Genomic DNA, 27,730 nt, shown 5'->3' on the forward strand with positions numbered 1-27,730 from the left:
GGGCTGAGGATGGGCTGGGGATGGGCTGAGGATGGGCTGAGGATGGGCTGAGTTGAGGGTGGCACAAGGGAACTTCTCAGGCTCTGCCTGCTGCAGGTTTGTATAAAGAATGTCACACAGTGTCATTCTCAGAGGGGAAAAAACAAAACAAAACAAAGCAAAACAGAACAAGTCATTTTTGTTGGAGAGTGTTTGACAGGATGCTCAATGTTCATCGCATAGCAGGAAGAGTGAGACTGAAGCCGTGCACACAGAGCAGCCCCAGTGGTGGGAGGGACCCTGCGTGGGGACTGTGGCCATCTCAAGTCACTTCTTCACTGTCTGAGTTTCTAATGGTGCACGGAAACCCCAGCTGCACAGCCGCAGATCTGACGACGGGCAGCGCAGGTTCCGCATCCACCCTTGAGCCGCGGATGCTCTCGGGACAAAGCAAGATCCCCGCGCTCTGTGGAGTGGCCGAATGGAAATTCCCGCTGTAGCTTTAAGGGCTGTGCGAAATCAACCGGGCTCTGTATGTGAGGCCTCCCAACAGTGTATCAACTCTTAAAGCTTTTTATAATTAAAAATGGTATTTTAGTCTGTTTCAAATTGCAAAACCAATAACTGTTCTTTCTAAAAAATTCACATCACCCAGAAGTAGATGATGAAAAAAAGAAGAATCCCCTTGCCTGGCTCCAACCCCATCTTCTAGAAGTCACTGTGTGGCCAGCCTGCTGTGTAACTGGCCAAGCTTCCTCCCATGCTTGCTCCAGTCTACAGAAGCACAGAGCTTGTGCAAGCATTTTGTACAATCTGATTATTTTACCTTTTGGATCAAGGACATCCAACTAAGTCCTCATAGAAAGATACAACTTAAAGAATTTTAATGGCTGTATAGTATTCTATCACATGGATCCATCATTTTAAATTAACTCTCCTACTAAGTCATTTCCTTTCAACTTTTTCCCATTACAAATCATGTTATCATGGACATCTCTGGTCATAATCATTTCATGGAAACGTATATTAGTGGTTTCTAAGAATATATGCCACCTAGCAGGATTGCTGGCTTTGCAGGTATACCCATTTCTAATTCTGACAGTTACTGCTTAATTGCCCTAAGCAAAGGGAGTACTGCACCCACCCAGCACTAGTGTCTGAGAGCTCACATCCCCTATAGCCTTGTGAGCCAGCCTCTGGGTAGAATCAAGTTTTGAAACTTTCCAACTGAGAGAAGAAAAAAGTCATATTACTTTTGCAATCAGAACACAATTCAATACATCTTTTTCTTTTTAAAGCACAGGACAGACCATTTTTAATATTCTTTCGTGGTTTCTAATGCAGACACGAGCTCTGCAAACCAACATAGCGAAGAAAGAAGGTTATTTCATCAATCAAAGGTGAGCCACATACTCAACATGGCTCTTTCTGGCCACAGAGACCTGAAAGAAATCTGACGGTGAACTAATGAAAAAGCGAGCGGAAGCTGTCCTTGCCACGGTGTCTTTGGATGCTCGTCCTGCTCGTTGCTGGTTGTGTGTTAGTGTAAACTCGTCATTATTTTGTGACTTGGTAACTATTTTAGTTTCTTAGATACCTTGAAGAAGTTTTGGGTTTGCCGTTCTTCTGTTCTTTTTTAGGTTCAATCCTAGCCTTAGAGCTATTTTTAGTTTACATGTGAAGCAGGCTAATGACAAAAAGTTCCTAATGCAGCTTGTTATACAAATGTCATTAGATGATGAATTAAATCAGTAAAAGAATAATATCTTTATGAATACCACCTAGAAAAAGTAGGAAAACAATTCTTTTCAAACAAGATATAACATGTCCTGCTTCCTCTTCTAAAGTTCAGAAAAGGTCTCTAATGTTAAAGAAACCCCTAAGAGTGCAGTTGCCATCAGGAGTTACAGACAACGCCGACCACAACAGGGCACTGTTTTCCATCATGACAACCAGAGTGAGCGTGTGTTTTCAAATGCTTGGCAGGGGCAGAGGAAGACAATCGTTTACTCATTCAGCAACCGTTTCCCGATTAACCTCCTGTGTGATGGCAGCTCCTACATGGATCCCCTTGGACTAATCTCCTCTGCAGTGTCCACACTGCACGACCTGCCGGAAGGGCCAGACCACAAGGCTGACACCTTCCAGCCCCTCCGTGTAGGTGGGAATTCTCAGATGTGCAAATGGAGCAAGATGAGGGCAGACGGAGGGGCTGCTAATCTGAAGAAAGGGAGAGGAGACTCTGGCTTGGGGTTTGCACGCACCGGAACAAACAGACACACACACACGAGATATACACAGAGACAGAGATGCACACACAGACATCACACAGACACACAGAGACACACAGAGACACACATACATGGAGACAGACAGACACACACACAGGCCTTCCACATGCCTCTGGGGACCTTCCTCCCGCAATCAGCTGCTGTGTATTTAAAAATGCTTAGGAAAGGAAAGCAAATCCTTTGGGGAAAAGTCAAATTCATTTTTAAGTTTAAGAGCAATGGGTTTTGGATTATCTATACCATTTCTGTTTCATCATAGGATAGATGACTGAGAAGAGGCATTTTTCAAGGGCTTCAAGAAAAGTCCCTCATTATCACATCAAGAAATTATGGTCATGTACAGTCACTGCCATTCCAGCAAGAGAGGAGACCAGACCACCTGGGTTTCTTAGTCGCCTGACCTTATCTGCCTTAAGCAAGAGAATGCATCAAGGACACCAAGCTTGTTAATATTAGACTAAATTCCATTGACTTTTCAACAGACCGGGCTGCAGTTCTAAAGCACAGCCTGGCACCCCTGACACGGTATCCAGCCACCTCCCAGCTCCAGCTCACTTAAGAGTTTGGGTGGCTCCAGCTTCCTGCATCCAACTCCAGGGTTTGTTTATGCTTTCCTTTCCTAACCAGAAGCCTCCTAGTGATGGGAAAGGGCTCTTCCCTCTATCTGCAGGGGACGCCACCGCAGGTAAGCAGGGGTGAGCCCGGAGGGGACGCCACCCTCATGCCACCTGCAGGTAAGCCGGGGTGAGCCCGGAGGGGACGCCACCCTCATGCCACCTGCAGGTAAGCCGGGGTGAGCCCGGAGGGGACGCCACCCTCATGCCACCGCAGGTAAGCCGGGGTGAGCCCGGAGGGGACGCCACCCTCATGCCACCGCAGGTAAGCCGGGGTGAGCCCGGAGGGGACGCCACCCTCATGCCACCGCAGGTAAGCCGGGGTGAGCCCGGAGGGGACGTCACCCTCATGCCACCGCAGGTAAGCCGGGGTGATCCCGGAGGGGACGCCACCCTCATGCCACCGCAGGTAAGCCGGGGTGAGCCCGGAGGGGACGCCACCCTCATGCCACCGCAGGTTAAGCCGGGGTGAGCCCGGAGGGGATGCCACCCTCATGCTACCGCAGGTAAGCCGGGGTGAGCCCGGAGGGGACGCCACCCTCATGCCACTGCAGGTAAGCAGCAGTGAGCCCGGCAAGTGGGCCTGGTGAGGGGCTTGCTGACCAGGACTGAATTCAGCTGCCTGATCTCCCGGGGTTTGTTTAATACTTTTTCCCCGACTCTAAAGGTGCTTCAGGCTTAGGGCAGAAACTGCAGAAGAGACACAAAAGAAGCCCGATTCGGTGCCGTCGTGGACGGCACCGTTTGCCAGTCTCTAGTCAGGAGCAGGCTCTTCTGGTCTCCGTCGTGTGCACATCTGTGTCTGCGCATGGGAAGCACGGCTCTGACTGTTCTGTGATCCGGGTTCTTGGTCGGCATTGTTTCTTTGTAAGGAATGTTGTCATGAGCACTTCCTTAGGACACTATTTTTAATGTTTAACTTTTCAGTAGCTCCAATAATACCTCATCAAATATTTCATAACTTTTTAACTATTCACGCTCTGTGGACATTTCAGTGAATCTCAATTTTTGTTCTTATAAACAACACAGAAGTCACCTGTGTCTCTGATTATTTTCTCAAGACAGTATTTTAGGCGAGTCACGACCGGGTCAAAGGGAATTGGCTACTTAAGGCGCTTGATACTTCCTGGCAAGACGCTTTCTAGAACAGCCGGGCCACTGTCCACCCAGGTTCATTGGAGAAGTGGGAGGCGAACTCCTCTCTCTTTGCAGTAAAGGGCTCAGTAGTTCAAGCTTTACGGCTTGCCTGCCTCAGGGGCTGCCTGATGGTTTTGTGTTTTTATGAACAGAAATCAGCATTCACTATGAGTACAGGAACACAGGGGCTGAGCTGTCATGGGGTCTAAATACCATTCACGGAGATGACTAAGATGCAAGCTTGATATACAATCGAGCATAAGCTGAGAGTTTCAGCTTTCAATTACGTATGAGGGAAGAGGAAGGTTTTCTCAGAATGTGCTTTAGATTTACAAAAAATCTCCACGAGTTCCTGCCAGACCCTGGCAGAGAGATGAGCACCGGGACTGTGCTGACAGAGCAGCTCCCGCCCTGTCCCTTGAAGAGGCCCAGAGCCGCCACCCTGCCCCAGCCTGCAGGGCCAGAGCCACCGCGTCCACAGCACGCAGCACTTGTCAGGGCTAGTGTCAGGATTGAGCCTCAGAGACGTCTTGTGGTGTAACCGCAAATGCGCTGGGATTGGCTGCAGCAGGCTTGGTCTAACAGTCCCCAGACCTCTGTGCCACCCAAGCGTGGCCTCAGGATGGGCCTCATGTGATCCTCATTGTTAGGGAGTGGGGAGGCCTGTAGTGACCCTGTCAGTTAAGGCAAAGTGACATCCGTCACACTGGCAAGCTCCGGCAAGGCAGGTTTTCTCTTTTTGTTTGGCAAACAGGAAGGTAAATGAAGTCTGTTTCTTTTGGAGTTCTACCTTGACCGTGAACACCACTACCACTACCACAACCATAACAGCGGCACTCCCACAGCCACAAGCCCTGAGTGTTTATGCTCAAAGACGTGGGACGGACACACGTTCGCTAGGACTCTACTCTCAACCCCGTGCTTCGGGCGCACCTTCATGACGGGCTGGGCGAAATAGCGGGCGCTCCAGTCGCAGAACCCCGTCTGCACCGTGGCGGAGATGAAGCTTTTGTGTCCAGCAGCATCGTCTGCATCGTCCGCAGTCTTCAGGGTTTAAGCAGGAGGGGGGAAGGAAAAAGAAACACCAGTCAGTCATGCCACTCTTAAGCTCAAAAGAGCTCCAGCAGGGGACAAAGGCATTCCGGGAGCTCCGGGCTGCCCCTAAGGACGGCACTTCTGTGCTCTGCTCACTTCCATTCCTGGTGACCGAGAACTCCTGAACATCTGGCCCGGGACTGAGGTGCCCGGGCTAAGAACCCCTAAACGTCTGGCCAGGAATTGAGGGGCCCGGGCTGTGAAGCGTGAGCCACGTCTGTCCTATCATCCCCAGGGCCGACCCAGCACAGCTCCCAAGTCAGTTCTAGCGGACTGTCCAGACAGTGCCACGTGCGTCCCTGTGTGCTGGTCTATCAATGCCAAAAAGCCTCCGCCGCGTGGTCCCAGGACGGCTCCCCTGATGGCCCCGTGACAGCAGGCTGAGAGCGGGGGCTCCGTGGAAGTGGCCTGGGCGGAGCGCGCGGCTGTGCAGGCCGGCTGGGCCCCCAGCCCCTGGAGGAAGCGGGTGTGAAGCTGAGGAGGGCTGAGCTTTGAGTGTTTCCTGTTGTGGGGCCTGCGCGGCCAGGGCTGTCAGAGTCTGTGTGTGTTTGTGCAGTGAGGCTGGGCACCAGGGGTCTCCTGTGCCACGCCATATGCATGGGGGTGGGCCTGCTGGCATCTCTCCTGCTGTGTCTTGGCACAGGGAGCTCCCCAAGATCCCAGGGCAGGTGCAGTGAGAAGTGCATCCCCCCAACCCTAGGCAGCTGCTCTGGCTCTGCAGTGAGAGCCATGGCCCAGGGCGGGGTTGGGTGGGGGCGCTGCACGTGCCGGCGGCACTGCTCCCCAGGACCGCGGCCTCCTGTCCCCATCAGGGGCTGGCCAGGAGGCTGAGCCTGCACTTGGGGCTCGGTGGTGGTTCTTGCTCCTCCTCTGCCAAGACACGGAAAGTCCGGGTGGGCTGGGGCTGAGCAGCACCTGTGGGGACCTGCCCACTCCTGCTGTGACAGCTCTTCTACCCCAACACGGCCATTCCTGCTCCAAGGCACCCTGCAAGGTGGCCACTAACTTCTTTTAAAACCACTGAATGACCAAGTGAGCCCCGGACCCCACTCCGTTGCTGAGCTGATCATGCTGTCAGAACCCAGAGCAGCTGGGTGTGCTGGGTGCGCCCTGAACCACCTTCCTGAGCCCCGGTGCCCTCAACTGACCAAGTGGCAACACCTGGACGAGACAGCCGAGGTCTCCAGACCAGCTGCCACCTCACAACGCTCACACAGCCCGAGCAAAACAAAGCACACATTCCTATCTCCAGAAATGTCTTTTTCAACTTAGTTAAAGGCAAAGAGAGCGCACCTAATTATGCAGTGTACTTGGACGTTCACAGAAAACACAACGCATTCAGAACAAACGCTCTGCAGTGCATCTGCCCTCAGGGGACACAGAGTGCTGTACGCCCAGGAAGGGGAGAGCCAGGTAACTCCACGCTCCTGTTTCGTTACATGGAAGCTGCCAAGAATGGTGAACCCAGAACCAGGGGCGGAGAACCGGACACACCTGGCAGTCCTCCCAAAGAGTGCAGGCAGAGGGGTGCACAACCGAGGGCCAGCGCCCAGGTCTGCAAAGGCAGAGAGCGGCCCACAGACCCAGGACAGCAGGGTGGGTCCTGCCCCATCCCATGGTGACGTAAACAGCCTGAGGCTGAGGCCATGAGCCCCCATCTGAGAAGCAACGCTCTCAGCGTCCAGACCACGGGGCAGCCGGGGCTCCGTACCTGCTCTGGGCCCTTGTCGAACATCTTCCGTGTCCGGGGGAACTGGTGGGAGTGAGGGGTGTACTGCGCCCCCGCGGGGCCTGCAGTGCCCGGCCGGCCAGAAGGCAGGTCTCGGCTGACTGGCTGCTTGGCCACGTCGTTGGTCAGGCTGGAGCTGCTGGTGCTGGACGCTGGAGGGGAGCCCCTGCCATTGGGAGAAAAACAAACACTGCATTTTCTGCGGAGTCTGGGGCTTCGAGAGGAAACATGGAACAACTTTCTGGGCCACCTGCACCCTCCCAGGTGCCACCAGCAGGGTGTCCTCCGTCGCCCGGCACACCAGCTGCTGGTGCCGAGTCCTATGCTGCTCAGTTGCCCGCCTGGCAGGGGGCAGGGCTGTCCTTCATTGAACTCCAGCACCCTGGAAGGCGGTGTGGACAGCACGAAACCAGCTCAGAGCTGAGTGGGCCGGGATGCGCGAGCTCAGCGCACAGCAGTGCCGCGTCCTGAGGGGCAAACACCTGTTGGTTACCCACTCGGAGATCTAGATCCCCTCTTAAGAACTCCGAAAGGCCACAGAGACCAGGCTTAGTTCAGCTTTTGCTGAGACGATGTGCAAATGAAGGGTTTCTCAAGATAGGGGAAAACTCAAGGCAGGGTACCAGGGGTGTCAGAGAGAGAAAGGGAAAGAGAGCGCCCGTTAGAGAGGGGGGAGGAGACGAAGCCAAGACGGGGTGGGGGTAAGGAGGAGGATGGGGAGGCCGGCTCAGGGAGCGCTCAGCCCGTGGGGCCCTGGTCACCACGGTGGACCCACAGGCTGAGCGGGTGGCACTTACCCCGCCTGGTGGATGTGCACACCCTTGTTGGTAGGGCTGGCAGGGGCCGACTGTGTGAGGGAGGAGGTGTCCAGGACGCGCTGCGGCCGGGCATTCACGGTGGCCTAGGGGCGAAGGCACGGGGGAGTGAAGGTCAGACGGGACGTGCTCCGTGGAGGCCGCCACGAGAAGCAGAGGCTGGTGGCCGCTTCAGTCCCAGGAAAGGCCTTTGGCCGAGGGAGCACCAACACCAATGGAAGGCCCAGCTGGATCCCCCCAGATGCAACCCTGAAGCTCAAAGGGCATATTCTGTACTCAGTAGAGGACACGCACCCGCTGGGCAAGCCCTGGCGTGGCCGTGGGAGCCGGGACGTCTGGGGAGGAAGCTCTGCCTGAGGCTCCTAAGGGGTCAGGGCCTGAAGCCGATGAGACGGACGAAGGCCCGCCCTCCTCACCTTCCCGCCAGAGGGGCGGCTCCTGGGCGGCCTCAGGGTCCTCCCCCTTGCCTGAGGCTGGGCCTCTGCACCGTCCTGGCCTTGAGTCCGGTGCTCCCCAACACCTCAGCTCTCGGGTCAGAGGCTGTGAGTTGAGGCCCGGGAAGAATCCACCAGCCATGCTCTTTCCGGAACTGGGTGACAATGGCATTTGTGGAGGGTCAGGGAGGGCTTCATCTACCCAGGACCTGGCTTGTGGGCACGGGGTGGAAAGCCACCACAGCCCGAGGCCTCCACGCAGGCCACTGTTTACACCCCCGTGTTCCTCAGGAGGCCATGGAAACTGTCCAGGGTGCAGCAGCATCGGGGAAAGCCTGCAGGGGGCTTGGGCTCTCTCCAGCAGCAAAATGGGCTCTGCTGCCTCGGCTGCGATGGGGCCTGGAACTCAAGACCGCCCTTAACACCCCCCTGGCCAAGGGCTGTGGTCATCCTTCCCCATGGGTGCACATGGGTGGTGCCAGGCGCGCTGCATGGACGGGGTACCTTCATCTCCAGGGCAAACATGGCTGAAACCTGCCCTGGGGAGGGATACACTGGCAGGGGGAGGGGACGGCTGCTCCCGGGGGGGTGGGGAGCAGGGTGGTGCACAGCTGGCACAGCCTAGCGGGCAGCATGAGGCTCCAAACCACCCCTTCAATGCAGCCATCTGCAGATGAAGCCGAGACCCTGGGCTCTGTGAGCCTGCTGCCACAGACACCTGCAGGGCTTGAAATGCTACCACAGAAAAAGATTTGTACCAGCTTGAGCCCTGGCATTCAGGGGATAAGTGGTTTTGCTTTGAATTTTTAAACAGGTTTTCTGTGGATCTGGAGACCAACTCTCGGCGTTAGTGAGCATCTGTGAGAAACCAGGCAAGCCAGGGCGTGTGCGGCCCGGCCACCGACAGGACCTCGCGAGGGCCCAGCTGCTTCAGGGTGGTTTTGTTCTCAATGCGCTGTGCGACGTGGGGGCCGTGGGTCCCACTGGGTTCTGGACTCCAGAGGCTGTGTGCGTTCGGAAGGGCCTGATGGTGCCGGGGCAATCTCCTTTGTGATCAGGAGGACGGGGCCAGCTGCTCTGTGAAGGTGCCCACCGATCCCGCAGGCACGAGCCATTCCCTGAGCGCCGGCCCATCCCAGGCTGCGCTCCGGTCAGACAGAACCCCGTCCTGCAGATCCGCATCCGCGTGGAGCCTGCACTGTCTCATGGCTTTTTTTTTTTTTTTTTTTTGAGACGGAGTCTGGCTCTGTCGCCCAGGCTGGAGGGCAGTGGCGTGATCTCAGCTCACTGCAAGCTCCATCTCCCGGGTTCACGCCATTCTCCTGCCTCAGCCTCCCGAGGAGCTGGGGCTACAGGCGCCCGCCACCACGCCTGGCTACTTTTTTGTATTTTTAGTAGAGACAGGATTTCACCATGTTAGCCAGGATGGTCTCGATCTCCTGACCTTGTGATCCACCCGCCTTGGCCTCCCCAAGTGCTGGGTGTCTCACGGCTTTTAATTATTCACTTAGAAGTTAGGAACCTTGAACCTGCAATTCAGCCAACAGAACACCAAGGAAAACAAAACAATCCTGCATGTAACATCGACGCTTCCCAGATCGCCCTTTCCTTCAAAACGCAAATAGCAGGAAAATGGAACCTAACTCGTCTTGAAGCAACGTTCCTATTTTATAAACGACAAGAGTTGTTCTTTCTGAACTTGTTTTGTTTTGGTATTAAACTATTTGGCCAGCCCTAGACACACACAACCACCCCACAAAACCTGCCAGACATATGATCCCTTCAAAAGTCTAAAAAGAGAAAAGCAAGTTTTCGACTCTGAACTTTCTATGTGCCTTCTCAAAATGTCTGGAAAAACAGTGGGAGGTGACGGGGAAGACAGAAAACTTCTGGAGTTGAAATGAAGCCTTCAGCAAAACCCACACATGCTCAGACGCTCACGGAGCACAAAGGCTCAGGCGCTGCTGGGCTGAGGCGGGTGACTCAGGAGCCTTGGGGTGTCCCGCTCAGCTGCCCGGGGTCTGTGCAGCTCCCACCCCTGCCACCCTGCAGGGAAGCGCCCGCGGGAGCACCGTGTGGGAGCCGTGGTGACGAACCCTCTGCTGTGTCCACTCTTCTGGGAAGAGAACTGATCCTGGCCTCGGCAGGAATTCTCGCAGCCCCTGGGGTTATGAGATCATCCTGCTTTCACATGGCTTGTACCTGTGGCTGCTGTCACAAAACTAATTTTCTATCACTTTTGGAAATCTCGTGAGAGATGGACACACACCTGGTTCAGGAACCCCCTCCCATCCCCCCCCGACCGATTAGTGTAGTGAACACGGGGTGTCAGCCTGGAGGAAGCCTTCTTTTAGCCATGCACTTCCTATTTGTTCAACAAAGATTTACTCAGCGTTGATTGCGCTGGATGTGGGGCCAAGACTGTGAACATGAGCAGCACGTTCCTCAGAGGTGACCTGGCAGACCTGCCTGCCTGCGGTGTTGGTGTGAGGACAGGGCGCTCAACGAGCAGGGGCTGCAGGGCGCGGCTGGGGCAGGGGCAGAGGAGGAGCAGGGAGAGTCCTTTCTGCTGGTCCCTGCCACCATCTTAGAGAGCGCAGCACCAGGAAGGGTGAACAGAGAAGGCACAGCGCCGGCAGAGGCTGGGTTTGGAGGTGCAAACTGGAGGGCTGAGTGCAGCCCATATAGCCTCAGTGGGCCCAGGCCTGCCTCGAGGACACCGTACCCTTCTCAGCGTGTACACCCCCAGAACCCCAGCTCGCTCACAGCCTGCAGTGGTCTAGGGTGTGCACACACGCCCTCTAGGGAGGTCTGAGTCCAGAGAGGACGGCAGCTGTGAGACGGTCAGGGTGACGGCTACAAGACAGGGCCATTCTTCCACTCCCCAAGCCAACCTTCAGCGGTGGCAAATAGGACTTTGCTAACAGTGCAATTCTCAGCACAGATGCTCTCTTGGGCCAGTGTACACATAAACACTCTCAGAAGATGAAGTCCCAGGCATCTTTTATCCACCCCTGTCTGTGTGCAGCTGGTGGAGCGGGGACTGTCTCCTGTTCCGGGAGCGCCACCTCACAAGGACACGGGGGGTCCGAGCCAATGCAGATAAAAATACCGTGCATTTCAGAGACATGGACAGTGCATTTTCCCACTGGATCTTGACACAGTCAGGGCTGCGGATGCCAGAGTCAGCTTCTGGCTGCTCTATCTTGGGAGGAAGTGGAGTATTTCAGAAATGTTCCTGTTAATTTTATATCGAGGATCTGGACTCATGTGTGAGAAACTCTTAAAAAGGGATTCCCAGAGGATTATCCAGAGGCACTTTGGGGCTAAGAATAGCGCAGAGGCTGCGGGCTGCTTGGTGGGGGAGAAGAAGCCCCTGCAAAAGCGTGTGCTGCTATTTCTTCAAGTCATTTTTCTGCAAACTGCGTTTCCTAGATACATCCTACGACCTCTTCCTTTGGAGAAGTCAGTCCTGGGTATTATTCCATTAAAGCAACACAGTGCCTCTTAGCTAGTTGCCCAGTAGCTACAAAGGAAGCCTTGAGGAGTTTCACGTGGCGTCACGGCGCCTCAGTCCTCGGTGCTGCGGGAAGAGAACTCCACGGCAGTGGAGGCCGAGGTGTCTCAGCCCACCAGCTCCCTTCCTCCTCAGAGCCAGGCGAGAGGGAAGGCTCGGGAGGTGGAGTTGCTGTGGCCCCTTTTCCACAGAGGATGGTGAGATGGCCAAGGAGGTGACGGCGACAGACACGGGTGCCGACAATGCACTTGCTGTGTAGATCCCTCTTTGCATCCGGGCGGCACAGGGACAGGGCTCTGCACTTCTTACCACAGCCCTAGTGGGGTGGGGGTCGTACCACGATCCCAGTTTTAAGTTTTAGACATGGAGAGATGCAAGCTGAGAGGCATGAAGTCACTGGCTGAAAGCCAGCAGAGCTAGAATGGGGCTCGGGGCAAAGCTGGTGCTGTCCCTGCCTGAAGGAGCCTCAGGCCCTAAGAGCCAGCCTAGTGCCTCGTGGCTATGAACCCCTGTGGGGGTGCCTGTGGGGCAGCCGCTGCCTGCAGCTGCACAGAACAGTCTCATGGAGAACAGATTCCTGGCCACTACCCCAGAGCCCGGAGTCTGCATCTCCGCAGGGGAACAGGGCATCTCCGTCTGGATGGGCTCTCCAGGGGTGCTTCTGCTCTAGCTGGGCAGGGGCCCATGGGCCGGCATTGGGCAGCGTGGCTCTAAGGCAGGGCCACGTCTGATTCTGGAGCTAATCCAGGCTGATGCTGCCCTCGTTCCCCAGGTCTGCAGGGAGGGGAATGAGCACGCACATGAAAAGCTTTCAAGCCGTAGACGTGACACGTGTCCAGGCTGTTCATTAGTGCTGCTGGTGTGCCACATTCCTGGGGCGGCTCTTCCCACTGTTCTGAGCATCCCCCCTTTGGGTGGAGGTGCAGGAACTAAGACAGGTGAGGCGAAAGCTCGCTGAGGATGCAGAGGGTGTGCACGCCCGTGGCTTGGTGGGAGAGGCAGTTGGACACTTCCACGCAGCAGGTCACCACTGAAACCAGGCAGGGTTGGGACGGGCAGCACGGCCTTCAGGGGCTGGAGGTAGAGCTCACGATTCCCGGAGAGGGCCCTGAGCTGGGAGAGAGCCCGATGGCTTCAGAGAGGTGTGGTTCTAGAGGGAGGGATAACGGCGACAACAGAGAACTGTCCATCTCAGTTAAGGAAATGCTGTTTGACGAGATTAAAAAGAAATCAGAATATCTATATGCAGATCGGCTGAGATCACTGGAAGAGAAATTTCAGAGAATTTCAGAGGTAAAGACAATTTTAGCAAGTGCAGAACTACTTTGGTCTAGAAGCTAATTGCAAACATGCTGAATTAAGAAATCCTTACGATTCAGGCAGCTTGAGAGAACAGAGGGTAGGGACAAACAGACTGGGCTCTCTGGGTTCTAAGAGATGCTGTCAAGTAGGAGGAGAGAAAATTCTGGCATGACAGTGTAATTTTAAAAGAAATGTATCCATGGCCGGCTGCAGTGGCTCACGCCTGTAATCCCAGCACTTTGGGAGGCCAAGGCAGGTGGATCACTTGAGGCCATGAGGTCAAGACCAGCATGGCCAACATGGCGAAACCCCGTCTCTACTGAAAATACAAAAATTAGCTGGGCATGGTAATGCGTGCCTGTAATCCCAGCTACTCAGGAGGCTGAGGCAGAAGAATTGATTGAACCTGGGAGATGGAGGTTGCAGTGAGCTGAGATCGCGCCACTGCACTTCAGCCTGGGTGACAGAGTGAAACTCAGTCTCAAAAAAAAAAAAAAAGAAACCTATCCATAAGTAACTCACAGTACGAAAGCATGAAGCCAGGTGTCAGGCTTAGGATGTTTAGTGCTTTGGCATATGCTTTCCTGGGTATCTCAATCTTTATTTTCACTCTCTTTTTTACTTTTTTTTTGAGATGGGGTCTCGCTCTGTCACCCAGGCTGGAGTGCAGTGTTGTCATCTCAGCTTACTGCAACCTCTGCCTCCTGGGTTCGAGCAATTCTTGTGCCTCAGCTTTCTGAGTAGCTGGGACTACAGGAGTGTGTCACCACACTCAGCTAATTTTTGTATTTTTAGTAGAGACTGTTAACCAGGCTGGTTTTGAACTCCTGGCCTCAAGTAATCTGCCTGCCTTGGCCTCCCAAAGTGCTGGGATTACAGGTATGAGCCACTGCACCTAGCCAATGTTTATTTTCTTTATCAGATCAAAATGTCATGGGATCCTTGGGGTGTTGCTTTGCCAGCCAGAAACCTCTGTGACTGGTGATGCCTTTGCCCAGGTTTTCACTTGGGCCCACTGGCCTTGTTATGCCCATTTAGCCTGGTGGGCTGCGCTTGGCTCACACCGCTGGCCTGAATCTCACACCTGCCACAGGCAAGCCAGGTGCAGAGTGGTGAGAGTGAATGTGGGGTCCAGCCACTGTGCAAGCCACACATGCAGGGCAGCTCTAGGCACTGGCATAGGTGTCAGCTCCCTGCAAGGCTGTGGCTGGGCCAGGTGTACTACAAGCAGCTTCAACAGCTGGCACTGGGGACCACGGTGGCGCCTGGAAGCTTGGAGACACCAGGAACTGCAGAGCCCCAGAGATGGCATCACAGCCCTATCCTGGGGTGCTCCTAGGTCTGGGTTCCCTGAAGGGCCGCAGCTCTTCTCTCCTCTTCTTCTCTCCTTCTTGTCTGCAACGTGGCAAGCAAGGGGCATGTTTTAGCCCTGTTTGTGTTATAGCTCTTGTAGCCCTGCCATTTGGCAGGTCCTGAGTTCTTGTCCTGCGTCCAGGAAGAATGAGGTACATGGACAAGTGGAGGGTGAGCAAGCTGAAGAGGAGCTTTACTGAACAACAGAACAGTTCAGAGGAGACCCACAGTTGGTAGCTCCTCTCCAGAGGCAGGTTGTCCTGATGAGTGTTCTGCTCTCAGCAGAAAGGAGACCCTGGAGCGGGTAGCTCCTTTTCGCAGCTGGTTTTCCTGACGTCTGCTTAGCTCTCAGCAGAGAGGAGACCCTGGAGTGGGTAGTTCCTCTCTGTAGCTAGTTTTCCCAATGTCTGCTCAGCTCTCAGCAGAAAGGAGACCCTGGAGTGGGTAGCTGTTCTCTCAAGGCAGGTCATCCCATTGTTTCCTCAAGTCTGGCTGAGTCCGGGGTTTTTATGGGCTTCAAAGGGGAGGAAGTGTGTGCTGACAGATTCATGAGCAGCTATGGGCAGGCTCGGAAAAAGCACCATAAGTTCCCATCCTGGTCCATCAGCCCAGCCCCCAGGCTTCAGGCCATCCCTGGCTTGAAGGTGGCACTTCACCAGGGACCCGCCCCTTTCCGCCCAGGACCCTGTTTGCCTCCTGCCATGATCCACAACACCCAGGCTGATTGTGCCAAGGGGCACCGGTGCCAAACTGCCCTCAGTCCCTGCCCTCAGCCTCCCTCCCATGCTTGTTGGTGCCCAAAGTCCAGAGGGGGCTGAGGCAGCAGGAGGTTGGCATGTTAGCCCTGCCTCGAGTGTGTGCACAGCTGGTGGGGTTGCAACAGCGCCTGGGTTCAGCCTTAACTTTGCTCCGAGACTGAAGTGGGTGCCAGGAGCAGGGAGAGGCCAGGCAATGGGAGTAGACACTTCCGAGCCTGCGGGGGTAGGGGTGCTTCCTGGGCCCCTGACAGCATGGAGGAGCCATGCCAGGTGGCTGCAGCTGCGCCTGGGAGGGTGGGGCTCCTGCCTGCTCCTGGCCCCCAAGAACAGAGATGGCTGGGTCTGGAGCCACAGCTGGATGGTTGCAGCTGTGCCTGGGAGAGTGGGGTTCCTGCTTGTTCCTGGTCCCCAAGAGCACAGAGATGCCTGGATCCAGAGCTGTGGCTGGGCGGCTGCAGCTGCGCCTGGGGAGCATGATGCTCCTGCCCTGTCAATTTGGAAGGGAGTGGGGATTCCTCCTGTTCCTGCCTCCTGCCAGCTTCGTGGAGCACGTGGCCCTGGCCATGCCTCTCCAGCTGTAGCTGACGTCATGGCAGTGGCTGCTCCAAGACAGGCTGCCACTGCCATCAATTTGACCTTTCGTTAAGTACACTCATTTCTCATCTCTGTCTGCATGTATGGGTCCTGCAATAGAGGCAGCAGCCAGTGCATGCACACACTCTTCACAGCATCAAGAGGCTGCAGCAGTGCTTCTAGGTGAGTTTGTACATTTATGCTCATACGTTTTCTCATAAATTATGATATAAGCAGTGATCATGAGCATGTGTGCCCTGACAGGTGACCACCTGTGGCTTGAAGTTTCTTTCTTGGCATTGTCCTAAAACCACAGGGTGAGAACTGCTGGGGCCACAGGCAGGCTCCTGAGGAGCATCAGTCCTTTCTTTCTACTTCTACAATAATCTGAAATTTTCCTCAAAAAAAAAAACCTAAAAGCAGGCCAGGTGCAGTGGCTCATGCCTGTAATCCTGGCATTTTGGGAGGGAAATGTGGGTGAATCACTTGAGCCTAGGAGTTTGAGACCAGCCTGGGCAACATGGTGAAACCCCATCTCTACAAAAAATACAAAAATTAGCTATGCATGGTGGTGTGCCTCTGTAGTCCCGGCTACTTGGGAGGCTGAGGTGGGAGGATTGCTTGAGCCCAGGAGGTCGAGGCTGCAGTGAGCCATGACTGGATCACTGAACTCCAGCCTGGGTGACAGAGCGACACCCTGTCTCAAAACAAAACAAACAACACCCCAAAACTAAATCAAGGGAAAAGGAAGCTAAAAGCAAAATGAAAACCCCAAGCTCATGGAATGGGAATCGAAATACATCATACACACATGAAATCAGACCACATCTCTGGAGCTGTGTGGGTTCTCTCATACAGAGTTGGTGGCAATTTCTGTATTTGAATATAGAATTCTACGGGGCATTCCATAGTAATAAGGCTGTTTTAGACTCTGATGAACAAAAATTTGGCTCCAGAGTTAAATATCTAAAATAGGCTCGTTTCTCTGTAAAATGAAATTTAATCCCTTCAGTTCCTAGAGCAGGAAAATAAGGCATTTCTTGAAATTAAAATGAAGACAAGAAAGATTTATGCTTCCAAATGCTTTAGTAGCAATGTTTACTCTTGAACCCACACACACTTATATACACTCAGACACACACACACACACACACAAGCTCATACTGCATTGTGCTATGTATAGCAAGGTCTCTAGCAGAGGCCTTCTCTTGACTCTGGTCTCCACTCCTCTGGCTGTGGCGTGTCTGCTGGAGTGATGGCCATGTGCCTTCAGGTCTGTGTGTCATTCTAGGACAGCAAAGCAGGCACAGAAGGCAAATGCCACTTTTATGGGGGTTTCTGGAGCTCAATCAGATAGCACAACAAGGTCCTGTGTTCGAGTTGCTGTAATCTGCTAACATGAAAGGCACATGCAGGTGCTTAACTGCCTTACCACGGGGGGAGAAGGGGGCGGGCTGTCCAGCTAGACTACATGTCACACACAATCCAAAAGGGCGCTGGGCTGTGGAGGCTGTGCTGGGACGTTTGCTGCAAAGCAGAGAGCAGTGGCTTCTGTGCCACACATGCTTGAGAGCTTCCTAGGAGGAGCTATTTAACAACCGGAGGCCAGGTCCACAGGAATGCACTTAATAGTCCTTATATTTCAAGATTAGGCACTTGGATTACAGTTTAAAATAATTCAGGCTATTTTTTTAGTAAGGTCAAATACACTAAAGCCACTGAAAAATAAACTTAAATTGGCTGAATACTGATTTCATCATGATCAAAATACCCAAAAAGCTAAATTAATTGGGGGAAAATGATCAAACCTAAATAGCGCTGGCCTCCAACTGTGCAGTCAGGACACAGCAGGGGTGGTCCATGGCTACAGCCATCCTGTGCCTCCAAGAGAAAAGAAGAGGCCACCAGACACTCCTGTGTGTCAGAGAACTGCCGGCTGAGATGGCGAACTGGCCATCAATTCTAAAAACTTAAACCATTTATCAATGTTTATAAAAAGCTTTTAGACTTATTTTAGTGAAAATGGCTATTTAAAACCCAACCTTGAAATTTTAAACTAAAAGTGGTAGAGGCTATTTAGAGTCTAAAAGGGCAGTGGTAAGTGGTAAGAACTGATTTTCCCTAAGCCGTAGCAGGCACATGTGATGATTTCAGTCCTAATCCTCCAGGGCGTCAGCTCATCTCAGAGGCCTCGGGACCTGCTGCTCTGGCTTGGGGGCCCCACGGGTGGTTCCCTCAGGGGTGCCTGTGCAGTCTTACGACTTTCTTTTCTTCCTTATTTCCTTCCTATCTGCTTTACTGCCTCCCCCTCTTGGTCTCAGACCATAATATGTAGCAAACATACATTTTTCGACATTATTTTAAAAGACACGGTCTCGCTCTGCCACCCAGGATGAAGCGCAGCGGCACGATCAGAGCTCACTGCAGCCTTGAGCTCCTGGGCTCAAGGGATCTTCCAGCCTCATCCTCCTGGGTAGCTGCATCCACAAGTGCTTGCCAGCACACCTGGCTAACCTGTTCTTCTTCTGCAGAGATGGGGTTTCACTGTTTCCCAGGCTGGGCTCAAAACACCTGGGCTCCAACAATCCTCTCACCCCGGCCTCCCACAGTGCTGGGATTACAGGTGTGAGCCACTGCACCCAGCCTAAGTTTTATTTTTGTATTTATCCTATTCTTAGTTTAAAAGCAAATAATTATATTATTTCTTAGTTTTCCTACCGCATAATGAAAACATTAACTTAATTGACTGGCTATTTTCAATAGGCCAGTGACACATAAAAGAAATCGGAGGAGACGGCCTGCTGCCTGGGGATGAACATCGCCAGGTGCCTGTGCAGCTGGCCACACCACACGGTGACGAAGGAAGTGGCAGAGTCCGCAGCAGGGACGCGGTGATGAAGGAAGTAGCAGAGCGGTCTGCTGCAGGAGGGGAGGCCGGTGCAGAATTAAACAATCTGGATCTTTCCAAGTTGGCCAATAGGCTACTTGTGACTATTACCTGTGATACTATAAAGAACAGGCTGGGCGCAGTGGCTCACGCCTGCAATCCCAGCACTGTGGGAGGCCAAGGCAGGCAGATTATGAGGTCAAGAGATCGAGAGCATCTGGCCAACATGATGAAACCCCGTCTCTACTGAAAACACAAAAATCAGCCCGTGCGGTGACTCACGCCTGTTGTCCCAGCTACTGGGGAGGCTGAGGCAGCAGAATTGCTTGAACCTGGGAGGCGGAGGCTGCAGTGAGCTGAGATTGTGCCACTGCACTCCAGCCTGGCAACAGAGCGAGAATCCATCTCAAAATAAATAAATAATTAAAAGAATTGAAGCAGCAGCAACTGTAGACAGTAAGGTGATTTCAACTTGTCAGGAATAAGACATAACTAGACCAACAGAAAATAACTTAGTTGGAGGAACCGAAAGCCACACAAGTATAATATCAGCAAAAGGAGCTGAGGAGCTGCAGGAACCCCGGCTTGACAGCCGGCCAGGACCCAGAAGGCCGCAGCAAGAGAAGGGAGACTCGATAGCTCACTTGGAAAAAGCAATGGACGAGGACGGAAAGCCGTGGCTCCTCAACCCTGCAGACCCTGGCAGTGAGTGATACCCAAGTCAACTCCGCAGCGGGGTCGGATGAAGACGGAGAACACCGCGGAGGCTGCAAGAGTGTGGCCTTTCCCTGCATTCTTCTTGCAACGTTTCTGTAAACTTTTGAAGTTTTATCAAAAAGTTACAAAAAATTTTTTAAGTGCTATGAGTGACTTCTAATTCCATGTAAATCATCCAACTTCCATAAGCAACTAGAAAATCAGGAAAAATACCGTAAACAGTTGTTTTCGGACACTGGGTGCTGGGTGTCGCAGGCCTGTGATCCCTGAGAAAAGGGCAATAAAACAGCTGCCCTGTGTCCTAGCTTGCACGTGGTTTCAGGCAGTCCCAGGCCACAGCGCAGAGAGGGTGAGCCCAGCACTTTCAGGGAACAGGAGACAGAGACCGGGGCTCCAGGGAGGCTGAGGTGGCGAGAATTTGCAGGACAGAGGACTGGAGAGGGAAAGCTTCCAAGGTCTGCAGGGGAGGCCCCCAGAGTCTTTGACTAAGTGCTCATCTGCTCACGGTAGACTGACAACCCATGAGGCAGAGAAAACACAGCGGGAAGGTGGTAGACCAAACGCCCAGAGCTCACAAAAGGGACTGAGAAGAGTTTACAGTCCCCAAAGAGAAAGGACTAAAATCAATGATCTCTGCTTCTACCTTAAGAAACTAGGATGAGAAGAGCAAATTAAACTCAAAGTAAGCAAAAGAAAGCAAGCTTTACTGATGAAAGCATCAATCAGTAAAATGGAAAACAGGCAAACAACATAGAAAAACCAATGAAACCAAAAGCTGATTCTTTGGAAAGCTCCCTGTAGCTAGAATGGCCATGAATAAGAAACCATTAGCTAGACGGGTTTTGAATGAGTCAAAAATCACTGCTATCAGAAACGCAAGAAAACTCTGGGTGCGGTGGCTCATGCCTGTAATCCCAGCACTTCAGGAGGCCAAGGCAGGAGGATCACTTGAACTGAGGAGTTAGAGACCAGCTTGGGCAACACATTGAGACCCTGTCTCTAAAAAAAATTTAAAAATTAGCTGGGTGTGGTGGTGTGCACCTGTAGTCCCAGCTACTTCCAAAGCTGAGGTGGGAGGACTGCTTGAGCCCAGGAGTTGGAGGATACTGTGAGCCGTGATCAGGTCATTGCATTCTAGTCTCGACAGAGTGAGACTCTGTCTTAAAAAAAAACAAAAAACAGGTGCGGTGGCTCACGCTTGTAATCCCAACACTTTGGGAGGCTGAGGCAGGAGGATCCCTTGAGCCCAGGAGTTCAAGACCAGCCTGAGCAACATAGACAGACCCTGTCTCTTATAAATAATTAAGAAAGAAAAAAAAATGGAAGAAGGGCCAGCACTGTAGCTCACTCAGACATCAGAGGATCCTGAAAAATAATGGCAGTCCTGAGTCCTCCCCTAATTGCCTTGACGGGGGTCAGTAAATCCAGCAGCCTGCCCACACGGGAGCGGCACAGACAGTGTTCAGGGTGTACTGTACATCTCCAGATTCAAGATGTTTGCTGAAGCTCGCTTTATTTTCTAAACCGTGGTGTGGACCCGGGCACGCCTGGGGTTCCTCGCGTGCACACTCATAACCAAGAACCAGCAGCTGGAGCGCGGTGGGGAGCGCCCGGCACGTACCTTGTAGGCGATACTGTTGAGCACTTTCATGGCCACGTCTGACACCTCTGGATAGGGGTCAGCAGCCAGGTGCAGCAGGACTCTCCAAATCTGAGTGTAAACGCTATTAAAGGAAACTCCTAAGAGAGAGAAATGGGAGATGTTTTAGTAGAAAGTAGCTGCCAACGAGGCTCCTAAGGCAGCTGCATTTTCTGAAACCCTAACCCTGGTATCGGAAGCGTTGCTTTAAAGAGTCGAGGTTACAGGAAGCTCCCATTTTGTTATTCTGGCAATGGGTCCCGAGATTCAAGAATCTTAGCTGATCACTAGGTTTGATCGCACGGATTCATCTTGAGGCTGAATCTTTCTAAAAGGAAAACTGCATGGGAAAGGGTGTAACTTTCCTCGAAATGCCTCAGCGGATCAGAGGGCACGACCACACCCCTGGAGGAGCATCTGATGTCACGTCCTAGATTTCCAGGAGCCTCCGCGGCCCACGTGTAATGGTACATGTGGCATGGACGTCTACACCGCATCAAGTTCAGCACGTGCTGCTTTGCACTGTGACCCAGAGAGCGCTTCCGGCCCACCTCTGCGCACCTCCTGCCCACCTCCGTGCGCTGGCCCTGCCCACCTCCACGCGCCTCCTGCCCACCTCCGCGGGCCTCCTGACCACCTCTGCGGGCCTCCTGCCCACCTCCGCGGGCCTCCTGACCACCTCTGCGGGCCTCCTGCCCACCTCCGCGCGCTGGCCCTGCCCACCTCCACGCGCCTCCTGCCCACCTCCGCGGGCCTCCTGACCACCTCTGCGGGCCTCCTGACCACCTCCGTGCGCTGGCCCTGCCCACCTCCACACACGCCTCCTGCCCACCTCTGCGCACTGGCCCTGCCCACCTCCACGCGCCTCCTGCCCACCTCTGCGCACCTGGTGCCCACCTCCGCGTGTGCCTCCTGCTCACCTCCACGCGCCTCCTGCCCACCTCTGTGCACGCCTCCTGCCCACCTCCGCGCACCTGGTGCCCACCTCCGCGTGCGCCTCCTGCCCACCTCCACGTGCTGGCCCTGCCCACCTCCGCGCTGGCCCTGCTTTGACATGCTGGGACTTCACGAAAGGTTGATGTGCTGTGACTTCTGTCCCTAAGCCTCTCCCGACTCACCCGACACTTGATACAAGTTCCTGTGCTGCTCGCTCGGATACAAAGACAGACAAGGCAGGACACAGCAGGGACTCAGACTCATTCATAAATAACAATGGTGAGTCATGGGCACGGAGGGAAGCGCTGAGGCTTTGTCGGTGCGGCTGCTCGGTCCTATTTAATTCCCCAGCAATCCTACAGGCAGGCATCACCCCCAGCATCACTGAGGAAGGTGAGGCCCAGAGGATGAAGGATGTGAACGCGCACCCTTCAGACCTTTGAGCCATGCCACATCCATGACACCGCACAGCCTCAGAGTGACGCAGGAAGGAGCAAGAGTGACTCCTCCTGTTGGCAGTGGGCTAGAAGGTGAAGGGCAGGAAGGCCTGGTGGAAGAGGCACAAAGGAGCCGGGCTTTGAGGGGAAGGAGGATCATTCTCTGGGCAAAGGAGGGATGGAGCGAGGGTGGGTAGCACAAACAAGATCTAAGACATTGAACAATAAAACGCGGAGGTGATGGGGATGCGGAGCCTTAGGGTATAGTCCACAGAAGCCTGGAGGAGCAAATCAGAGATTGCGGGGTGGGGGCTGTGAGCATTTGGAAACCAGAAGGAAGGGGCAGGCACGGGCCACGTGGGGTCCCGGTGCAGTCAGCATTGGCCGAGGCCAGGGAGGAGGCTGATGGAGCAGGCATTGTGGAACTGGTGTCCATGCCATGCTGGACCCAGAGAGGCGGAGAAGGGAAGCAGCAATCCTGGTAGAGGCAGCAGGTCCAGCAAGGGCTGGGCCCAGGCACCGAGTGTGGAGGGCAGAGCGGGGCCAGGCGGTGCCTCCCCTGCCTGCGGGTACCAGGAGTGCCAGTTTCCTGCCAGGCTTCGCCCCAGAGGCCGAGGCAGGCAGGGCCTTGCCCTTGGCACTGGGAGTTGAAAAGGGATCCAGCCACCATAGAACTCCATCTTCTTGCTTTTTGGGGAAGTTGGACAATTTGCTGAGAAGCAAGTGCTTGTTCATTAGAGAGTCAAAGGATTTCGAGTGAGGTGTGATTCCAGGCCACCCGACTGTTGGTGAAAGAGCTTAAGCATCGAAAGCCAGTGGAGGACCTCGTCTCACTGCATGAACACGCTGCGCACGTGGAGTGGGTTCTGCACGGCCCGGTCAAGTCCACGGAGATGGAGGTGGGGTGCGAAAGTCAATGTGTGCATGGGTTCTGCAGATGCCTGCAGCCACCTATGGCTTCTGTTCAGCGAGCCTGAGACAGGCTCTCCTTCAGCTCCATGTACGGAGGGCCGGTGTCTACCCCTGCTGCATGCCCCCACCATGAGTGCAGAGGTCAGGGAAGCCCCGTGCCCGTGGCTCCTGAAGAGGCCACTACGAGGAGTCCCTGTTGCAGTGAGTGAGCGCCTCCAGGACTGAGCCGTGTGGAACCAAGAGCTCAGCTGCCACCTGGGAGGTCACGCTGTGCCACTGTGCGGCCCGTGCTGGAGTGAATCATGAGAGGCTGGGACCTCTTTTGGGAGCTGACATGTCTCATCCCACAGGGCAAGTTTATAGCCTTCAACTAAAGGAAGCATTCTTCCCAGGGACACGTCCCCCGCAGGTCTTGCCCATGCACGTATGCACCTGGCAGGCGGTCCCTGTGCTTGAGCCTTGCACCCAGAAGGAGGCAGTGGGGATGTCTTGGGAGTCTAGGGCCCAAGCACACCTGGACTTCCGTGCCACGGCGCCACGCAGATGCACCTTCTGCTCAACCGTGGTGCTGCACCGCGTGGACTGGGACAGAACCGAAGCCTTCCAGCTCAGATGGCACAGCTCTGCAACAGCCGTGTGGATTCACAAGTAAGTCTCAGAAATGTAAAACCGGTCCAGGCTCCGTGGGCACACTCCCTAGACTCTTCTCTATCCCAGCGGATGCCGGTTCCTAGGAACTGCTCCATGCAACACAAGGACATCGGCGATGGCTGTGTCCTCAGTTTTTTTAAAGAGTGGGCGGGTGGGCTAGGAGATTTGGCTTTGAATTCGCCCCTGCAACAGGCCCTGGTGAGGAGGAGACATGGCCTCACTGGAGAAGTTTGCTTCCGCCTGGCTCCACGACACCCTCCACCGTGGGTGACAGCATGGTCCCACAAGATGCCTATTGATGAGTGCCCGCCTGAGACCCACGCCCCTTGATTATTCTGGGGTCCTGGGATCCCCACAGCTGAGTAAGGCATCGAAGCAGCTCCCCGCGAGGCTAAGCTGCCAGGTGAAGGGGCTGTGAGGGGCAGCTGGCCTTATATGAGAACTCTCCTCACAAGACCCGGGGACAGGGAGCAGGCTGCTGCGAAGAAGAGGGCACTGGGCACACCTGGAACCCAGGGCTGGCGCAGCAGGAGGCCCTCTGCTCCCGGCTGCCCTGACAGAGTGCGAGGAAGGTGCAGGCTGGTGGCTGCTTGAGCATCACCCATGATGGGGGAGCCACAGACGTGGGCACCAGGGGTCTAGGTCAGGGCTCCACAGGACCCTCCAGGAAAGGACCTTGGCACTGTGTGGGGCACTGCCGGGGCAGGGGGGATGAGATGGATTAGCTGCTACTGTCACCTAATTTTTAAAAACAGATTTTTATTACGGTTGGCCCTCTACGTCCATGGATTCAACCAACCACAGATCGAAAATATTTGAAAACAAAAGAAGTAATACACATTAAAAAAAAAAACAGAAAAAAAAAAAAAAAACGAGAGCATAACCGCTGCTGACACACTGTGCTGGATTTGGTATTCTGAGGAATCTGGAGACGATTCAAGCACGGTGGGGGACGTGTGGCGGACGCAAAGCTGTCACACCTTTCCTAGCAGGACTGAGTGTCCTTGGGGTCCTGGAGTCCCCCACGCGTACTGAGGGATGACGCTATTGCTGTTGACCTTCGTGCAGATTTCAACTTATATCAAAGTTGAAATACTGTTTGTGACTCAACAGGGGAAAAAAATCTAATTTTTGCCAGTCTGTTTGCGACAGTGGATTTTATAACTATGTACTAGTAAAAAATATGATGCTGTGACCATGGAACCGCTGTCTTTATTTCACGTCTTTCCTTGGTTTGGCCACAATCTTCTCTCAGGCTCTGTTATATGAACTGTCCTGCTGTAAAATCTGCCGGTCCCCAAAACAGACCGCAGAGACCTTCCCATCGGATTCCAGTCCACCAGGAAGGAGGTGGGGCTGCCCGGGTCCTGCCCTGCAGGGAGTCAGGGACTGGGGGTGTTGAGCTTAGAAAGGGCCCCTGCTGGCACTCACAGAACTCCCGGTAAGCACGGAGAACCTATTTTCATGTCTAGACTAAAAGTAATAAAAGATCATAACGAATGGTTTTAGAAGTTATTTTTCAGAGCAATGGCCACAGCTTTCCAAATAGCCTACAAGGCAGGGAAATTGACTCAGAGCTCTGGCCAGCTGAATCCCAGAAGCTCCAGGTCTGGCGGAGCAGCTCAGAGAAGAGGTTCCTGCAGGCGACAGCTGCCAGCCGCCACCCCAAGGCTGAGGGGTCGGCAGAGCAGGTTGTGCCCTCCGATGTGCTCACCCAGTCTGTGGTGGCCAAGACCCTTTGCCATCCTGGGGAACCAGTGTCCCAGGCCGAAGGCTTCTGCAGCGGCCCCTTTCTTGTGACCCCTCCTGTCCCTGGGTGCCCAAGGGTAACTCCTGTTCCCTCATGGGCTGGACCCACGACTCGGTGTGGCTGTGACAAGAATCACGCTGACCAGCTGCTCTGCCCTCCCCTCCTCCTGGGCCGGCCAGAGCTGTGGGCCCTGCCGCTGCCCACAGGGAAAACGCAGCACGTCCCGGGCCGGGTGGGCGGCGCGTCTGCATCATCTCCTCAGCATGTTCAACACCCCTACGAGACAAACTTAGTAATGGCCTTTAGTTAAGGACTTTGGCCCTAAAAACATAATCCTGTAGCACTGGAAAACTGTTGTTCATTTTCTCACCACTGTCTTCTGACAAGAGTAAATCCGATTTCTGGCTTGTGAAGCCTTCCTTCCGAACCCGCACAGGTCCTTTGGCAACAACCCTGCTTAGCTTTCTTTTGGTCGAGCGAGCACCAGGCCTGTTTTCTGCAAAGGCAGAAACCAATACCTTCTCTACCCTGAAACCCAGACCTCGAGGCCTGGCCAGAACTCACTACTGGGGGCTCTGGAGCTGCACGCAGGGCTTGGAAGGACTCTTTCAGCTTCTCGATGCCTTGGAAAAAAGGAAGGAAACTAGTTCTAGGTACTCAAGAAGGTGAGGTGGGAGGATTGCTTGAGCCCAGAAGTCCGAGGCCAGCCTGGGCAACATAGTGAGACCCTGTCTTTAAGAAACATTAAAAAAATAAATGAAGGGAGAAGCAATTGCTATGGCCCGTCCTGTAAACACCAATGAAGCAGCAGTGCAACCGGCCAGCGTGTGCAGCTGAGAGGCCTGGGTAGGCCTGGAGTGCAGGGGCTGCCACTGTTCTGTGGCCTCCCAGGAGCTGGGCAGTGCCCCAGTTTCCAGGCTGGCGTCTCCGGGCTCCTCTCTCCTCCAAGGGCAGTAGTTCTGCCTCCCAGATTCTGAACGAAGTAGAGGGGTCAGGACTGGACACCAATTCTCCCGCAGAATCTCGTGTTCAGGTGTGGAGAGCACAGGCGGCCTGCGGGGCTTCTGGCTCTGCCGCTGGCCGGGGCCCCCAGCTCCTCCTCTGGGTGAGCAGGGCACTTCCCACAGCTGCACCAGGGCCAGCTCCACACTCCGCGGCGCTGCGCTCCTTTCTCGCCCTCCCCTCCCTTGCATTAGTCCATCCTGGATCCATTCGTATGGTAACACATTTTCAAAACTGTAAAAAATGTCACCGTATTTAGCAGCGTCGTGAAAACTGGTCCCGTCTAGCCCAGGCCTCTGATCTGTGTCCCCATCAGCGCTCTAGGGATGACGCTTTCTGCGGGAAGAGCACTCTCAGGCCACCGGAGTCCCGAGCAGAATTAACTCTCACCTCGTCTCTCAGCACAGGTGTGCCTGGACTCTGGCCGTGACGTAGGGTTTTGGGAGGGAAGGCAGGTGGAGCACATGGCAGCGTGGTCCCCCATGGGACTGCACTCTAGCTGGCAGCCGGGGATGGATGGACGAGTGCGGGGGTGACGTGGTGTGGGGCTACATGCATGGGTGTCTGGGGGTGAGGAGGGCACCTCAGGCTGGGTCCCAGGACGTGTGGACATAGGCCACAGACCCTCTCCAGCCGTCCTTCTGTCCTGAGCAGCTCCACAGCCACTCGTGGGTGTCAGGAACACAGGTGAGTGCAGAGGGCAAATGCATGGGCTGGGGGCCGGTACAGATGAGGCCTGTGTCCACATGTCCATACGTTAGCAAGAAACAACCTTATAGGACTGTGGTGGTAACAATGGTGACATCATGCTTTGATGTGCTGGGTCAGGCACCTACATGGGGATCCTGGCGGTGGGCCAGGGAACCTCCCAGCAAGACCACCTGGCTCTGAGCTGCACAGACGGCAGAGGGGCTGGCTGCAGGCAGGTGCAGTGGAACAGCTGCTGCTGAGATGGGGGGTGAGGGGGCTGAAGGAAGACCTTGAATATCAGGCAATGGTTTGGCCTCTACAGAAAATGCGGTTTTAATGAAGGCTTCACCTGGAGGGTAGTGAGGAGCTGGCAAGAGAGAGGGCCTGCCCAGCTGTGGTCTGCACAGAGCAAGACCCAGGGCAATGAGGCCTGATGGGATGGGGGCACTGGAAACAGGGGGGATTGATTTAGGGGATTCTTGTGGATGTCAGGTCAGAGGAAGGGCTGAGTG

At 54.4% G+C, this 27,730-nt stretch overlaps 1 protein-coding gene across 1 annotated transcript in view; it reads right to left on the reverse strand.

Annotated features, from left to right (window-relative positions):
* The window catches only part of RPTOR (regulatory associated protein of MTOR complex 1), a 418,321-nt gene that overhangs the window by 35,625 nt on the left and 354,966 nt on the right, over positions 1 to 27,730 (reverse strand). The window contains exons 21-24 of the mRNA XM_030923092.1: positions 20,823 to 20,941; positions 7,643 to 7,746; positions 6,828 to 7,011; positions 4,955 to 5,065 (exon numbers count right to left, since the gene is read on the reverse strand). Coding sequence (XP_030778952.1) covers positions 4,955 to 5,065; positions 6,828 to 7,011; positions 7,643 to 7,746; positions 20,823 to 20,941 — 518 coding nt within the window. The remainder of the gene's footprint in view (positions 1 to 4,954; positions 5,066 to 6,827; positions 7,012 to 7,642; positions 7,747 to 20,822; positions 20,942 to 27,730) is intronic.

This window comes from Rhinopithecus roxellana, chromosome 19 (assembly GCF_007565055.1).
Source record: "Rhinopithecus roxellana isolate Shanxi Qingling chromosome 19, ASM756505v1, whole genome shotgun sequence".
Lineage (NCBI taxonomy): Eukaryota > Metazoa > Chordata > Mammalia > Primates > Cercopithecidae > Rhinopithecus > Rhinopithecus roxellana.